The 17,784-nt window shown below is 39.7% G+C and overlaps 1 protein-coding gene across 1 annotated transcript in view; it reads right to left on the minus strand.

Moving 5' to 3' along the window:
• Positions 1-1,907: 1,907 nt before the first annotated feature.
• Positions 1,908-17,784, minus strand: part of LOC126108230 (zinc finger protein 664-like) — a 176,632-nt gene continuing 160,755 nt past the window's right edge. The window contains exon 8 of the mRNA XM_049913461.1: positions 1,908-2,727. Coding sequence (XP_049769418.1) covers positions 1,908-2,727 — 820 coding nt within the window. The remainder of the gene's footprint in view (positions 2,728-17,784) is intronic.

Consider the following 17,784-nt stretch of genomic DNA (forward strand, 5'->3'; position numbering starts at 1 on the left):
TTTACTTTTAGAATGAAACCACCAATGCTGTTGCAAGACAGAAACAATTTAATGGTACACTGAGGTACTTTAGGAGTGCAGTACACTGCAGCAGTCACTTATAGTATTTAGAGCAACAGTCAACACGTAGCTTAAAATTTATCAAATTTTAGGTCCATTTTTGCTTGTTATTTAGGACTACAACTTGTTTTAGGCATTATGAGTTCATTGAAGGTTTGAGTTGTGGGACTGTGTCTAAATCACATCTTTAAAACAATTTATTGTTCACCTTTTACCAACTTTTTCTTGTATTCATTGCTTATTATGATGACAAAGGTTAATTATGTGAAAAATTTTAAAATTTTACATTTTTTTCATCTTTTTAGGACTCCAAGGGTTAAAAAACGAGTTTGAGAGGGTTGCTGGAACTGCTAGGTATTCCAACTGCATGATAAAAAAGTAAAGGAAAGGGGGGAGGGAGAGAAAGCTTCCCAAGGCTATACTTCTTCAGGAAAAACCTCAAACAATGAGAGGAAAGTATTTATATTTACTTAATAGTGTTGACCAGATTGTCAGGAGACTGACACAATTTCCACGTGAAACATGTCCTTCATTTTATATCTGTATCATAATAAGGGATATGATATAATACAGTAACTTTTAAAACACTTTTTGTTGTATGATATTTTCTTCTGGCAGTGCACAGTCGCACTTGTGCCGCTTTGGTCAACCCTCTGTTTACACAACTATTTCTTTTCTGGTGATCTAGTGAGAAACTACTAACTCTAAATGTGTATATTTGTCAAATTGTTTGTCTCACCAGACTGCTGTTATAAGAGCCAAAGGAAATGAATGGGAAGTAGTGGTATAGAAGGGAGTGGGATAGGGTTGTAGCCCGTCCTCAAATTTATTCAATCTGCATATTGAGCAAGTGGTAAAGTTGGTGTAATTCTGTCAGGGACAGCAAAGGACTTGGAAGAAGAGTTGAACGGAATGGCCAATGTCTTGAAAATAGGTTATAAAATAAACATCAACAAAAGTGAAACAAGGTTAATCGAATATAGGCGATACCGATAATATTGGTCTAAAGATCATGCACTAAAGTAGTAGATGGGTTTTGCTATTTGGGAAGTATAATAACTGGTGATGGTGGAAGTAGAGATGACTGGTATCTGTGAAAGACACGTACTATTAACGTTGAATATAAATTTGTGTACTAGGGAGTCTTTTCTGAAGCTATTTGTCTGGATTGTGGCATTGGATGAAAGTGAAACATGGACGATAAACAGTTCACACAAGAAGTGATCAGTAGCTACAGAACAATGTTGATGATTATATGGGTATATCAAATAACTAATAAGGAGGCACTGAATCATATCAGAGACTAAAATTTGTCTCATTATTTGGCTAAAACAAGGAATCAGTTGTTAAGACTCATCTTGAGGCATCAAGGAATTGTCAATTTGGTAATGGAAGGAAGTGTGACTGCTGGACTACAGTTGGCATGTTCAACTAGATTTAGGGTGCAGTAGATATGCAGAGATGAGGTTTACACAGGATATATGTGGAGAGCTGCACTAAACCAGTTTCCAACTGAAAACCACAACAACACTGACACAACCTGTTAATAACATTGTTCACTGACAGTATCTTACAAATTATGTGACGTGTGCATTTGTAGGTCAAACTGCAAATCCCCAAAGTGCAAGGGTTGTTTGCCCTAATGAAATCTCTCAGTGCCATTCATGCAGGTACGGGCCAAGTTATTTTATGTGCACTCCGACAAGCTCAGCGATGTGCGAATTGACTCAGAGTCACTAACCGTAGTAAGTGGTGTGGTGTTCCACGAGTTTTTGTACTCGGCGAGCTGCACCGGTAGGACTGTGAGGTGCACAGAACACAATGTCATCGTCAAGAACCCGTGTCCCTCACACCAGGGCCTGCACGGCTTCAACTACGGCTGTGGCTAGGTAGACGTGGGAACGCGAATGCACCCTCAACCGGCCGGCCGTGCCGAACGAGTCGCCGCAGACACCACACGAGTAGCGCTTCCGACCCGTGTGCACCCGCCGGTGTTCGTGCAGGTTACCTGAGCTGACAAACGTCTTCTGGCATACCTCACAGGCATAAGGTCGCTCGCCCGTGTGCGTACGAGAGTGGACTTTGAGCTTCTCGTAGGACGCGAAGGCCTTACCGCAGGTGCGGCAGCCGAAGGGCCGCTCGCCTGTGTGTACGCGAGAGTGCGACTTGAGGTTGTCGAGCCGTTTGAAGGCACGTCCGCACGCCTGGCAGCGGTACGGGCACTCACCCGTGTGCACGCGGCGGTGCACTTTGAGCTTATCGGCACGCGCGAACGTCTTGGGACAGGAGTCGCACGCGTACGGCCGCTCGCCCGTGTGCACGCGTGCGTGGATCTTGAGGTAGTCGAACTGCTTGTAGCACTTGCCGCAGACACCGCAGCGGTACGGCCGCTCACCGGTGTGCACCCGCGCGTGTGCCCGCAACTTGTCTGCACGGAGGAAGGGCCGAGCGCACACTCCGCAGCGCAGGTCACCGGCGTGTGACTTTGCGTGCACCTCAAGTGCCGCCGCCGTCTCGAACGACGCCTCGCAGCTGACGCAGCGGTGTCGGCCGTTGGCCTGCGGTCCCGGGAGGTGCAATGAGGTAGGAAACAGCCCGGCAGCTAGGTTGCCACTCGAGCCTCTGTTCTGGATTCCGCTTCGGTTTTCACTGATGTCCTGGACAAACCTGTAACACACGAATAAAAAAATCAATTCTGATCAGTTCACAGCCACCACTTCCTCTTCTATTGGAACTGTATAGTGTATTACACTGAAATTAGTATATAATCTGATACACTACTTTACCATACCACAAATGTTACATGCAAGATACATAGGGCAAAACTTTCATCCCTTGATACTTACGGAGTAATTGTTAATTTCTCGTTGCTATTTAATTTGCGCATTGAGCAAGCAGTCAAGGAAACAAGGGAGAAATTTGGAAATGGAGTTATAGTTCAGGGAAAAATAATAAAAGCTTTAGCATTTGCCAACGACTTTGTAACTCAAGGCAAAAAACTTGGAAGACAAGTTGACTAAAATGGATTCCTCTTGATAGGTGATAATAAGACGAAAATCAATAAAAGTGAAATAAGGCTAATGGAATGCAGAGAAATTAAATAAGAAGATGCAGATGACACATTAAAGAAGTAAATGAGTTATGGTATTTTGATAGCAAACTGATAATGGCTAAAGTAGACACAATATAAAACGCAGAAGGGGAATAGGGAGAAAACTGCTTCCTAAAATTAAGAACTTGTCAACATACAATATCAACTGAATTGTAAGTAAGTATTGTTTGAAGGTATTTGGAGTGCAGCCTTGTGTGGAAGTGAAACTTGGCTGATAATCAGGTCAGAGTTGAAGAAAACAAAAGCTCTTGAAATCAGGTGCTACAAAAGAACACTGAAGATTAGACGGGTAATGAAAAGGTGCTAAATTGAACTGATGGCACAATTTGACTAGAAGAGGGGATCAGTTGATAGATATTCTGAGACATCAAGGGATCATCTGTTTAGCATTGGAGGGAAGTGTGAGGGATAAAAATTGTACAGCGAGACCAAGAGATAAATAAAATAAGTGGATTCAAAAGGATGAAAGTTGCAGTAGTTACTAGGAGATGAAGAGGGTTGCACAGAGTAGAGTAGCATGGAGAGCTGCATCAAACCAGTCTTTGGACTGTAGATGACGACGACAACAACAGCACAACCACCACCACCACCACCACCACACATATGTGTGGGTACAGAATTCTTCTGACAAATATGGCTGCCACTAAATGACAATTACTCAGAAAACGTTATGTCTTTTGTCCATTATTTATATATCACTCTTTTCAAAATGTTCGTTATTGTTATACATTTGTAAGAAATATTAATATCAAAACATTTAGAAAAGGCCAATAACAGTTATGTAATATAACGGAAATTCTCTCATTTTTGTAAAAATGCTGCTACTGGGACAGCTAAAATTGGACGCAAAATTGTCCTCTAGACAAAACAAATATATTACCTAAATAGAAAAACTTAAATCTCAACATAAACAGATGGTGCTGTTAATTCTACTCAGATTTGTATAACAAATATTATTATCGAAAAACACTCAAAAATGTTGTTGGGCACTCTTTTTCTGTGAACCCTTTTGGTGGCACAGTTCTTAGCTGGTTTCTGCATTGTATAGAAGTTTAGTGCAGGTACAACGTGTTTACTGTGTTGGGAACAGGAATAAAACATATAGAGAAAAAACTAATGGCCTGTGACAATTCATTTATAAACATTTGGTATGGATTGCAACCCAAAAATTCTTTTTGCAAACAGAAATCACTACTTGCGCTACTGTGCTAACAATAACAAAGATGACTGATGGATATATAAATGTTGGTAGGCAGAAAGAATATTCACTAATCTTGACACGAATTTGAAAATAATTTCCAACTTACCCTCTTATTTCATTTCACGGTGTGGGACTGTCACAAATCAATTCACATACGATATTGATGAAGTTTGCAAAATAACGATATAATCAGTGTTCAGCACTGGAGAGATAAGAGGAAGTAAGACTCCATTCACATTCCAGTACACACCACACAATACAGGGTGCGTGTCTGGGAAATACATGTTCCGCAGCTGCATTCTGTTGCCATTTTATTGGAAATTCACTTCCACCCAGTTCACAGACGCCAAGACCTCTGCCACATCTTAGCTTAACTTTATAAATGGACGTCTGCACGTCATTTGCTATGTACAGCACGTCTTACCAACAAACCTATGTGTCAAGTTGAAGTGCAGCCAATGGGAAAATCGTACACTACCCGATCATAAGCATACGGACACCTATTAGTGGACACTAATACGAGGTGTCTCAAAAATCTGTGGAGGAATAACAACCCATTTCTTCTCCAGACCCAAAACTGAGAAGGTAGTGGCGTTCGATGCTGGGTCTGGAGCGAAGTTGACATTCTAACTTGTCCCAGAGGTGTTCTGCTGGGTTCACTTTGGGACTGTGAGCAGGCTAGTCCATTTCAGGAATGTTATTGTCCACAAACCATTGCCTCATAGATGATGCTTTATGCTAGGGTGCACTGTCACGTGTTACAATCATCGTCTCCAAACTGTTCACCAACTGTACACAGTACAATGTAAAGAACTCGAGTTGTATTTTGTGGCTGTGACTTATTAAACTGATAGTCTGGTAATTTTCACATCTGTCAACACCTGATTTCTTTGGATTGGAATTATTATATTCTTCTTGAAGTCTGAGGGTATTTCACCTGTCTCAGACATCTTGTTCACCAGATGGTAGAGTTTTGTCAGGACTGGCTCTCCCAAGGCTGTCAGTAGTTCTAATGGAATGTTGTCTACTCCCGGTGCCTTGTTTCGACTCAGGTCTTTCAGTGCTCTGTCAAACTCTTCACGCAGTATCATATCTTCCATTTCATCTTCATCTACATCTTCTTCCATTTCCATAATATTGTCCTCAAGTATATCGCCCTTGTATAGACCCTCTATATACTCCTTCCAACTCTCTGCTTTCCCTTCTCTGCTTAGAACTGGGTTTCCATCTGAGCTCTTGATATTCATACAAGAGGCTCTCTTTCCTCCAAAGGTCTCTTTAATTTACCCCTAGTGAGATAAGCCTCTACATCCTTACATTTGTCCTCTAGCCATCCCTGCTTAGTCATTTTGCACTTTCTGTCGATCCCATTTTTGAGACGTTTGTATTCCTTTTTGCCTGCTTCATTTACTGCATTTTTATATCTCAGCTTAGGTGTGGTTATTCCTCCACGTTTCCACTTCACAATGTCCGTCAGCACACGAGGTTTGCCTGGTGCTTGGTCTCTGTTTAGCTACGGTTTTTCTTTCACATTTCCACTTCAAAACATCTGTCAGTACATTAAGTCTGCCTGATCTCATTTTAACTGTAGTCATTTCTTTGCGTACAGTTGACTTGGGCAGCTTTTAGAACGGTTGATTTGTTGCTCAGGTGACATCCAATTACTAGTCCATGTTCAACATCGTGTAGCTCTCCTGACTGACCCATTCTTCTGTTATTGCATTTTTCTTCTGACAACACCTCCTTTCATAGTGACAGGTTTGCCCGTCATGACATTTAGCGGCCCACTCTATATTTTATAGGTATGTCTGGATACTTTTTATCAGATGTTGTTTGTGGCAGCTAGAGAACAGCTATTAACTAGATATGTACACAGCAAGGTCATTAATACCATGAGCAGTTACAAGCCTGCCGAGTATACACAGCTCACTTCAAATGCGCTGATGATAGCTATTGTGTTGTTGAATCTGCAACAAAGTACAGACCGAACTGCGACTGACTGCCGAATTACTTGTTGTTTTGAATTACATCACAATTGTGCATCATGTCGTTTTTGGAAACTCAGAATCTACTATGTAGGAATCAACATGGATTCCGGAAACAGCGATCGTGTGAGACCCAACTCGCTTTATTTGTTCATGAGACCCAGAAAATATTAGATACAGGCTCCCAGGTAGATGCTATTTTTCTTGACTTCCGGAAGGCGTTCGATACAGTTCCGCACTGTCGCCTGATAAACAAAGTAAGAGCCTACGGAATATCAGACCAGCTGTGTGGCTGGATTGAAGAGTTTTTAGCAAACAGAACACAGCATGTCGTTATCAACGGAGAGACATCTACAGACGTTAAAGTAACCTCTGGCATGCCACAGGGGAGTGTTATGGGACCATTGCTTTTCACAATATATATAAATGACCTAGTAGATAGTGTCGGAAGTTCCATGCGGATTTTTGCGGATGATGCTGTAGTATACAGAGAAGTTGCAGCATTAGAAAATTGTAGCGAAATGCAGGAAGATCTGCAGCGGATAGGCACTTGGTGCAGGGAGTGGCAACTGACCCTTAACATAGACAAATGTAATGTATTGCGAATACATAGAAAGAAGGATCCTTTATTGTATGATTATATGATAGCGGAACAAACACTGGTAGCAGTTACTTCTGTAAAATATATGGGAGTATGCGTGCGGAACGATTTGAAGTGGAATGATCATATAAAATTAATTGTTGGTAAGGCGGGTACCAGGTTGAGATTCATTGGGAGAGTCCTTAGAAAATGTAGTCCATCAACAAAGGAGGTGGCTTACAAAACACTCGTTCGACCTAGACTTGAGTATTGCTCATCAGTGTGGGATCCGTACCAGATCAGGTTGACGGAGGAGATAGAGAAGATTCAAAGAAGAGCAGCGCGTTTCGTCACAGGGTTATTTGGTAACCGTGATAGCGTTACGGAGATGTTTAACAAACTCAAGTGGCAGACTCTGCAAGAGAGGCGCTCTGCATCACGGTGTAGCTTGCTCGCCAGGTTTCGAGAGGGTGCGTTTCTGGATGAGGTATCGAGTATATTGCTTCCCCCTACTTATACCTCCCGAGGAGATCACAAATGCAAAATTAGAGAGATTAGAGCGCGCACAAAGGCTTTCAGACAGTCGTTCTTCCCGCGAACCATACGCGACTGGAACAGGAAAGGGAGGTAATCACAGTGGCACGTAAAGTGCCCTCCGCCACACACCGTCGGGTGGCTTGCGGAGTATAAATGTAGATAAAAGTTCTAATGGAATCTGATCTGACAAAATAGAGGTGTATTCGTGCTTTTTCTTCACACTCTGCTTTTAGCCAAATATCGACATTAATGTTACTGATAAACACACAGTACATCTGCAGCTATCCTGTTGAAACGCAGTTAATGATTACATACAACCTAGGAATACTGGTTGTGCTGACAGCTTTCAAATTATTTGCTATGTGGATAGTGCTTTCTTCATTTTCTCCATAAGCGTCAACATATATTTCTTTTATGTTACGTGTTTTCAGAGGAATAATACATATTTTTTGGAGATGGTAGTATGTACTACTTTGGGTAAACATTTTGTATAATGTGTGACCAATTTTTATTGCTTTGAGATTTCACATGTTGGTGCATAAGATGCTTATCAACTGTCAGTTTCATATAGCAGTCCAAGTTGTGGTTGAGTTTACATAACTTATTCTCAACTGATTGTGACTTGTTGGGCTGTTATCTTGCTGTGTCATCTTACAAGTCCTTACTATGTAGACTTATTTGACAATCATATTCCACTACTGGAACCGGCTCCTTTAGCTACTGGAATGGGCATGTTCTTCCAGCACGATGAGCATCCTGCTCATTCAACTCCTCAGGTGACAACGTCCTCTAAATCTGCCATTCCTCAGTAGACGGAGCATCAGAAATGGTTACTGAGGTCCCCGCACATCATCACTTCAGATTTTAGCCTGTGGCAATGGTTGGAAGGTGACGTCTACAAAGAAATGTAAACACGACAGATGAACTGATTATTCAGATTAGGAATGGTGCTGTCCTCGTAGGAGAAGGCAAAGATGACGTCAGAAGAGTTACTGTGGCGTTGTCGAGAGAATTTGAAAGTTTATTGGAGTAGAAGGTGGAATTTATGAAAATCGACTTTGAACTTAATGTTTTATCTGAACTAGTCTATACTAATATTTCCTAAAATAATTACTACTCCTCTACCGAACACACTATACTCAGTACTTTTGCACTGTCTGTGTCAAAATCATATTACAGTATACCCTCATTAGCACAAACTTGCATAAGACAAACTCGCAGTTAATGTGGAAAAAATACTGCCCCCAGCAAGAATACATTAGCTGTTACGGGAAGTCTTATTACTTAACAAGAATTTTGGTTAAGGTGAATTATGAACTCTTTTTCAGTCGCTAGCACAATATAATTACATTGTAACACTAATATCCCATGTTACATTACTTTTATCCCATGTTACGTTACTTTTAAGTGTTAATTTTTTTACAAAATGTATTCAAGAAAAGCTAACACTCCACTGTAAATTTGTTTGTAATGTACTACAGGTCGGCAGTCACGATTATCACCTCAACAATCAGCATGTATGGTACATTAAATAAATTCAATAATGTGCATTAAATTTAGAAATGTATTCAATAGCAAGTGTTCTTTAGTCACAACCAAATCAAGTTAGAATACTGAATAAAAATCTACAAACGGTAGTATGTGAAACATGGCAAAGAGGAAACAGACAGCTCTAAATGTACACTAATTCTAGATGAAGTGGACCATGGTACAAAGAAATCAGCAATTGCAAAGCAGTTTGTAATTCCCAAATCTACTTTATCTGTGATAATTAAGAATTGAGAAAAAAATCATTAATGCTGCTGCATAAGATTCTGGAAACAAATCTAAATGACTTTGTAGTGCTAAGTATGAACATATCGAGACATTACTGCTAGAATGGTTCAATCATATGCGTGAATCTGACACACCTTTAAGTGCCCCTATGATTTAGTCAAAAACAAATGAGATTGCCAAAGATATAGGCATCAAATACTTCACTTGTTCTGCTGGTTGGCTGTATCAGTTCCAAAAGAAACATTCAATTTCATCTGTATAAATTTGTGGTGAAGCAAATAAAGTTGATAAAGAAAGTGCGAACAGCTAGTTGCATGAATTCAGTGGGATATGCCTCATGCGATGTGTTCAATATAGATGAAACTAGACTTTTCTACAAACTTTTTCCAAGCTGCCCCCTGGGGATAAACTGTGATAAGCATCACTGTTGAGTATGCAGTACACAACATGTAACTATTGCCCTCATATGTAATGCAGCCAGCAGTGAGAAGTTTCATCCCCGGGTTGTCGGTGTAAGTACGAGAAACTGTGTTGTTTTAAAAACATAAATACGGACACTTTACCTGGCAAATATTCTAACCATAAGAAAGATTTAAGTGTCAGGAAGTCATTTCTGAAAGTTTTTGTATGGAGTGTAGCCTTGTATGGAAGTGAAACATGGACGGCAAATAGTTTGGACAAGAAGAGAATAGAAGCTTTCAAAATGTGGTGCTACAGAAGAATGCTGAAGATTAGATGGGTAGATCATATAACTAATGAGGAAGTATTGAATAGGATTGGGGAGAAGAGAAGTTTGTGGCACAACTTGACCAGAAGAAGGGATCGGTTGGTAGGACATGTTCTGAGGCATCAAGGGATCACCAATTTAGTATTGGAGGGCAGCGTGGAGGGTAAAAATCGTAGGGGGAGACCAAGAGATGAATACACTAAGCAGATTCAGAATGATGTAGGTTGCAGTAGGTACTGGGAGATGAAGAAGCTTGCACAGGATAGAGTAGCATGGAGAGCTGCATCAAACCAGTCTCAGGACTGAAGACCACAACAACAACAACAAGAAAGCTTGGTTCGATGGACTTCTTCATTTCATTTCAACAGTCAAATAGTTGCTCAAAACAGACAAGTTATTCTTGCATTGGATAGACACACTGCCCATAACGTACAGGATCTGAACCTAATCAACATAAATGTTCAGTTTTTTCTACCAAATGTGACAAGCCAGCTTCAGCCCTTGGGCAAGGGCATCATTTCTCTCACGAAGAGAGCTTATCACAATTGACTTGTAAGAGCTGCACTTTATGCTGTTGAAAACAATACTGCAAGCCCAAACTGGAATCTCCTTGACGCAATAAAAGCCACTGCAGCAGCCTGGAACTCCATATCACCACATCATATGCAGAAGTGTTCTCACTGAGCCTGGAGTCATTTCAACAGTGACGATGTCTACGAGTTAGATGATGTCGCTTCACCTGATGAATGGACAGTTCTGCAAGACATTGAAAACCCTGGGAATAGCATAGAGGATTTCATTAGTGCAGATGGCAGTGTTGTCGTATGTGCTCCTGTGCCAAAAGCTGTGACAAAGTGCAAGAATGGTCACCAGAAGAAAGTAAGGAGGAGGAAAACACAGATACCATTCCACCTACCCGTCGGGAGATGTTTGCAGCCTTGGACAGTTTAGAATCATTTGCTTCAACATCTGACATCACTGCTAGGTTTACACACGCTATAGTTACAACTGGTTGTGAAATTACAAGATTAGAATTGAAACAAATGAGCACTCGGTCACAGTTATTTAAGTCTTATTGATCAGCCTTCAACACTTCTAAGAGTACCTTCAACAGAATTAAACAATTAAAATGGCTTATAAGATAGTTTTTTTTAAAATATATTTTGTGATTAAAGCCCTTCTGGCCTGTTAATCATTCTATATGGACACGTAAGTACTGCCTCTGTCTTTTATTGTTAGTTAATGTCTTTTCCTATAAATCTGTAACTATGTTATAGGCCATTTTAATTCTTTAATTCGGATGAAGGCACTCTTAGAAGTGTTGAAAACTGGCCAATAAGACTTAAATAATTGTGACCGAGGGCTCATTTGTTTCAATTCTAATTTAGAAATGGTCACTGAACCAAGCAGCCATGTGAAATTACAAGATGTTTTTGTTCCCGTGAATGTAACTGAACTGTGCTTGAATTTGTTCCAAGAAAATACTGTAATTTGTGAGTCTTGTACTTTACAGTCACTTTATAAGGTTATAAGTCTGCAGTAATGTTAAGTGATTGATACTGTAATGTATTATGCATTACTGTACTACTGTACATGCATAAGGGACATACCAAAAGAACCGAGCTGGAGGCATAATTACAGAAACTAGAACTTTCATGTTAGAAGTGTTGAACCTGGCTGTTGAGACACTTGTCCCACTGCTACACAAGGTGGTGAATGGCTGTCTCATAAAATTCCCGGGGCTGCGATGTTAACCAGTTGCGCATGTACAGCTGGACGTCGTTGTCTGAAATGAATCGTTTGCCCCTCAGGGCCTTTTTAAGGGGACCAAAATTGGCGTAATCACAGGAAGAGGGGTCCGGAATGTATGGAGGTTGGCCGAGAAGCTCCCATTTGAATTTCTGCAGGAGTGCCGTGACTGTGTTTTAGCACAGTTGTGGAGCAGAATGACCTCACGGATGAGGTTGCCTGGTCATTTTGATTCGATCGCTTGGGGAAGGGTGGTCAAGGTTTGCGAGTAATGCTGGGCATTCACTGTTGTCCCATGCTGCAGGAAGTGAATCAGAAGGGGGCCATCTTGGTCAAATAAGAGCGTCAGCTTAACCTTTCCTGCACTTGTATGGACGGCGACGTCCAGCTGTACGTGTGGAATTGGTTAACATCGCAGCCCCGGGAATTTTATGAGACAGCCATTCACTGCCTTGCGCCACAGTAGGACACGTGTCTCAATAGCCAGGGTCAATACTTCTAACATACAGGTACTAGTTTCTGTAATTATGCCCCTCCAGCTCATTTCTGTCTGAACGCTGCTTATATATGTATTAAAATCTGTGTTTTTCACTCAACACAAACTCTTGGTTTTTCCTCCCTTCAGATTCTTGTAACAAGGTTATGCTGTAATAATTTTGTAATGCTGTAATAATCTATTTCACAGCAATAGAATGATCTTTAGCACAGCCGAAGGTCTAGGTTAAGTTCGTAGATGACTAGCTGAGAGGCTGGTTCTGGTGGCACACTGATCTGTAACATTGCCATAGGTTTCCATTATTTTTAACTAAATTATTTGGTTGTGTTTGTGGGTATTTCCCCTGCAAACTAAGTGTTTCTCTCCAGAAATACAGTTCAATCGTACTCAAGCACCTGGTATGTTAAGGTTGTTGATACATTAAATGCTCTCCCTCAATCAAAATGAAAGCATGGTTACACCACAGGCTCAACAAATTAGCTGATCTACTATCATAACTTCCCATGACCAATCACGGCAGGTGTTACCAACACATCCTTTGAGGTTAGAATGTTGATGGCCTTTTGGAACTTATACCTGGGTTTCTGTGAGGACCAGAAAATAAAAGATATTTTTCTGGGAAATAGACATTCCACAACTGTATTATGGTTTCTTTTCACATATTTTATTCATTCTTCACTATTAGTTACGGGGTCACAGCCCCATTATAGAACAATCTTCTATACAAACAGTACACAGAGAGTGGATCATTACATTACGGTACAAATTTTGGTAAACTAGTGAGGAATAGCTATGTAATCTGCAAGCAAATAGGTCTACTTCATCACATGAATTAAACAAATATGGTGAAATTACAAGTTGTGTCATTCACCTTCAAAACTAATAGATAAGATTGAGGAGCAGAGCCCCTTCACTTAATTATTATCATTACTATCGAGGCTGTCACATTACCTCACTTGTTCCCTAAAACTGATAGTAAAAATACGTGTTTCTTGAATTTAGTACTGCAGTAAGAAACTGGTGGAGGTCATCAACTATCTTACAAATTTAATGACCGACATCCTTTCCTGCTTCATTCATATTTTAACAATGTTAAAACATTCACAACAATGTTTAGTTTCGCAAGATGCATTTCAGCAACGTGCTGCCATGCCAGATGCCTATTTATGAATTACATATTACTTGGTGATTCCAACAAAATCATCATACTTATAAACAATATAATGTAAAATTACGAGCACTTGATGGTAGCAGCATGGTATCAGAAAGTGTCGCACGAAACTGAATACATGTATTAAAAGGAGGCAAACTGAAAAAAAGTGTCATTTATATATGATCTTTTCCACAATACGGCAATTACAGAAAACTGACATTTCTGAACTAACTACAACTAATAATAATAATCAAGAAGATATGAAGTAAGATTATAAATAGATGTGTCTCCATAAGCCTTCACCAGTCTTCAAAACAACTCTAGGTTTAAAGACGATTTACTTCAAATCTCTCTGATTAAATTATATCAGTTTAAGTTTTCGTTCCACAGACCCAAAAATGAGATGATTCTCTTGGGTGCGGAACATGTAGAAAGTGTAACATAAAAAACATAGAACATCTGAATATAATTCTCAATTCCCTGAACATTTATCAGGAGATTGTTAAGCTATGTGGATATATTACAGTAAACTGGAACTGCTAATATTTACAGAATTAATACACTGTCAGAATGAAACACAGTTATACACTCTTAATAAATTTATCATACACAGAACTGACATTTTTACATAACCTGATCTAACAGTCCCTGTTAAGATATTTGTGTATACAGTAGGGATTGATTACCAAAAAGTCTTTCAAACTCGGTTTGAACTCTGCTTTGCCTGAAACCGAGTTTTAAATGGTTGCTGGCAGGTTACTGATAATGTGTGTTCCTGAATACTAGACCCGTTTTTGGACCAAGGTAAGTGATTTTAGGTCTTTAAACAGATTGTTCTTGTTCCTAGTACTGATACTATGTAGTGAGGTATTGATTGGAAATGGAGACATATTATTTGCAACAAATTTCATTAAGGAATAAATACACTGAGAAGCAGTGGTTAGAATACCCAGTTCTGTGAACAGCTTTCTACATGATTTACTTGAATTTACACCATAAATGAGTCTTACTAAATACTTTTGCTCTCTAAAAACTTTTGCTAGGTTTGACAAGTTATCCCAAAATACGACCCCCATATGAGATAAACGAATTCAAGTAAGCAAAGTATGCAAGTTTTTTTTAATATTTATATCTCCTACATCTGACATCATTCGCATAGTAAATACAGACTTGTTTAGTACTTCAGCAATTCTGTGGTACACCCTTCCTGCTTGATTTATTATCGGGTTGTAATGCCACAAGTTTAACACTGTCAACCTCTTCGATCTGCATGTCTTCATATGTTAGACACATGCTGGAAGGAAATCTCTTACAGGTTCTGAACTGCATATAGTGGGTCTTTTCAATGTTTAATGACAATGAATTAGCTTCAAACCATTTATTATTGACAGTGAAAATTTGGCTAGCAGCCATTTCTAAATCTGTACAGGAATTGCTATTTATTGCAAGTTTGTATCATCTCCAAACAAAACAAACCTAGCATCTGGCAATGTAACAGATGAAAGGTTGTTAATGTCCACATGAAAAAGCAACGGACCCAAGATGGAACCTGGAGGAACACCACATTTAATTAATTCCCAATCAGATGAAGACTGATTGCTTACACCACACGTATTTTGGAACAACATCCTTTGTTTCCAATTACTTAGGTAAGACTCGAACCAATTTGTAGCAGTGCCAGTGACACCACAATATTCTAATTTACTGTGGGGAATACTGTGATTCCCATGGTCAAAGGCTTTTGACTGGTTACAACCTCTAATTTGTTATGTAATGAAGTAAGGACATTCTCACTGTACATGGACATCTATATCGAAATGCAACCTGTGTCTTGGATAATATATTATTTGCAGTCAGATGTTTAAGAAGACGCCTGAACACAGCCTTTTCAAATATTTTTGAAAAGCCAGTAAAAGCGACTTTAGTCAATAGTTTGACGGAATCTCTTTATCCACCTCCTTGTAAAGAGGCTTAACTTCAGCATATTTTAGCCAGTCTGGAAATGTTCCACTGATAAAAGACCGCCTTTACAAATAACTTAAGATAGGACTCAACTCAGATGAACACACTTTGATTAACTTCATTGATATGTTATCATAACCACTAGAATAATTCGATTTTACGGTGGATGCTACTTCTTTGGTAGAATGAGTGTAATTTACATTTTACTGGAGGTATTTGTAGAGACTGATCTCAGATATTCCACTGCACTGTTTCCTGAATCTGATAACACCAAGCTGTATTGCTGTCATATATTCTCCACATAACATAACAACATGTCTGTAATAGTTGTACACCAAGCATCATTTGCAAAAGTCTCTCCCTTTTTTTTCTTCAAATGTTAGACATAAGTGTGCAAGGCATACAACTGTGACAGACCTGTTTTATTACACAATGTGGAGATTGTATGACAGCAGCACAGAAGGATCCGATTTAAATTTTCTTGACAAAGACAACTATTAGCTTCGGTACCAAGTTTCACGTGCTACCTGTGCCGGCAATTTGTTTATATTATAATGTATTTTTAAGGTACCTCAAAAATGTTACTTCCTGTCATCTTAAATTAGCTGAAAACTGCATTCACAAGATGCTGCATTATCACAGACAGTTCATTAACTAGTCCCACGGTGTCAGTATCTCACTATCTTTGCACTAAAATGAGCTGTATATTTTTCACAATTATATACAGAACTTCCATTTAAAGGTGTTTCTGAAGAAGAAATTACATTAGATGGAACGGTTTGATATGTGAGATCTACTTTCCACAGCACTTATCACACTACTGAATATCTTCAAGCTCTCTAGTCCAAACAGTTTCAGCCCAGTCCTCGGTCAGCAAAAATCAGAGGCCTTCGGTCAAACAGTATGTTTGCTCCAGTATTTATATCCAACAAAACTGTAGCAAAGCAGCAAGCAGATAGCTGAACATGGGCATGTTGTGTGGACACCAGCCGCTTCAACCATGTGCATTGTTGTCACATAACCATTCATTCATTAGAACCCATCAAACAGAAAGATTCTCAAGGACGTGGGATGAGTCAAGGTATACATTAACAAAAGACAAGAAAAGCACAGAAACTTAATCTATACGCAGTATTAACAATAAACTATCACTATACTGCTTAATGATATTTATGCTGATGACATAAGAGGGTAAGTCAATTATTATCCGAAATTTAGTTATATTTTTGTTTATTTTGGTAGTAGTGTTGTTTTACATGTATGACGCATGCTTTGTTCTATCTTTGCAATTTTCACGCTGTTACGATAGTTTCATTATCGCTGCTGTGCTGTTAATCGTGGCTGCTTCGCTATTTGCAACAAAGAAGAGCTGTGTTCAGCGATCCGTTTTTCATGGTCGGAAAGCGTGTCAGGGGCCGAAATTGGTCGAAGATGTTCGGTACAGTACGGGAACAGTGTTTTGCCACAACGGAGTGTCTATGAATGGATTGAAAAATTCCAAAATGTTAGCGTAAGTGTTACAAACGATGAAGGAGCTGGACGACCGTTAACTGCCACATATGAAGAAACCATTGAGCATTCATGTGAAATGATTCTCTTAGACAGACGATTAACTACTGACAAAGTGGCACATTGCCTCCAAATTAGTCATGGTTCTGCCTACGAAATCAATCCACAACAGACTTGGGTTTCGTAAAGTTTGTGCAAGATGGGTCCCAAAACAACTAGCACAGTTACATGAACAAACACACTTGGACATCTGCAAAAAATATTTGGATTGCTATGGTAATGAAGGGGACAACTTCTTAGACAGGATCATTACTGGTGACGAAACATGGAGCCATCATTATAAGCCGGAGAGTAGACGGCAGAGTATAGAATGGAAACATACAAATTCACCGTGCAAAAAAAATTCAAGACCCAACCGTCTGCAGGAAAACTGATGCTTACGGTTTTTTGGGACGCACCAAGTCCAGTACTGGAACATTATGGAGAAAGGGGCACAACAATAAACAGTGTACGTTACAGTGAGATGCTTACTGCCAGGCTAAAGCCTGCAATTCCAAGCGAATGCCGAGAATTGCTGTCAAAAGGTGTCGTGTTGTTGCACGACAATGCTCGTACGTATACTGCAGCCCACACTGCTGAAACACTCCAGAAACTCAAATTTGAAGTACTGGATCATCCTCCATATAGTTTGATCTTGCCCCTTCTGACGGTCACTTGTTTGGTCCACTGAAACAGGGCGTAAGGGGCCGTCCATTTGCCTCGGACGACGCAGTGAAAGAAATGATACATTCCTGGCTCACAGCTCAACCAAGAACCTTCTTTTATGAGGGCATCAGGAAGCTTGTACAATGATGGATCAAGTGCATTGAAATGCAAGGAGACTATGTCAATTGTAAGTTTCCTATTTGATTACAATAAAATTTTATAATTACTTTGC

This window comes from Schistocerca cancellata, chromosome 11 (genome assembly GCF_023864275.1).
Source record: "Schistocerca cancellata isolate TAMUIC-IGC-003103 chromosome 11, iqSchCanc2.1, whole genome shotgun sequence".
NCBI lineage: Eukaryota > Metazoa > Arthropoda > Insecta > Orthoptera > Acrididae > Schistocerca > Schistocerca cancellata.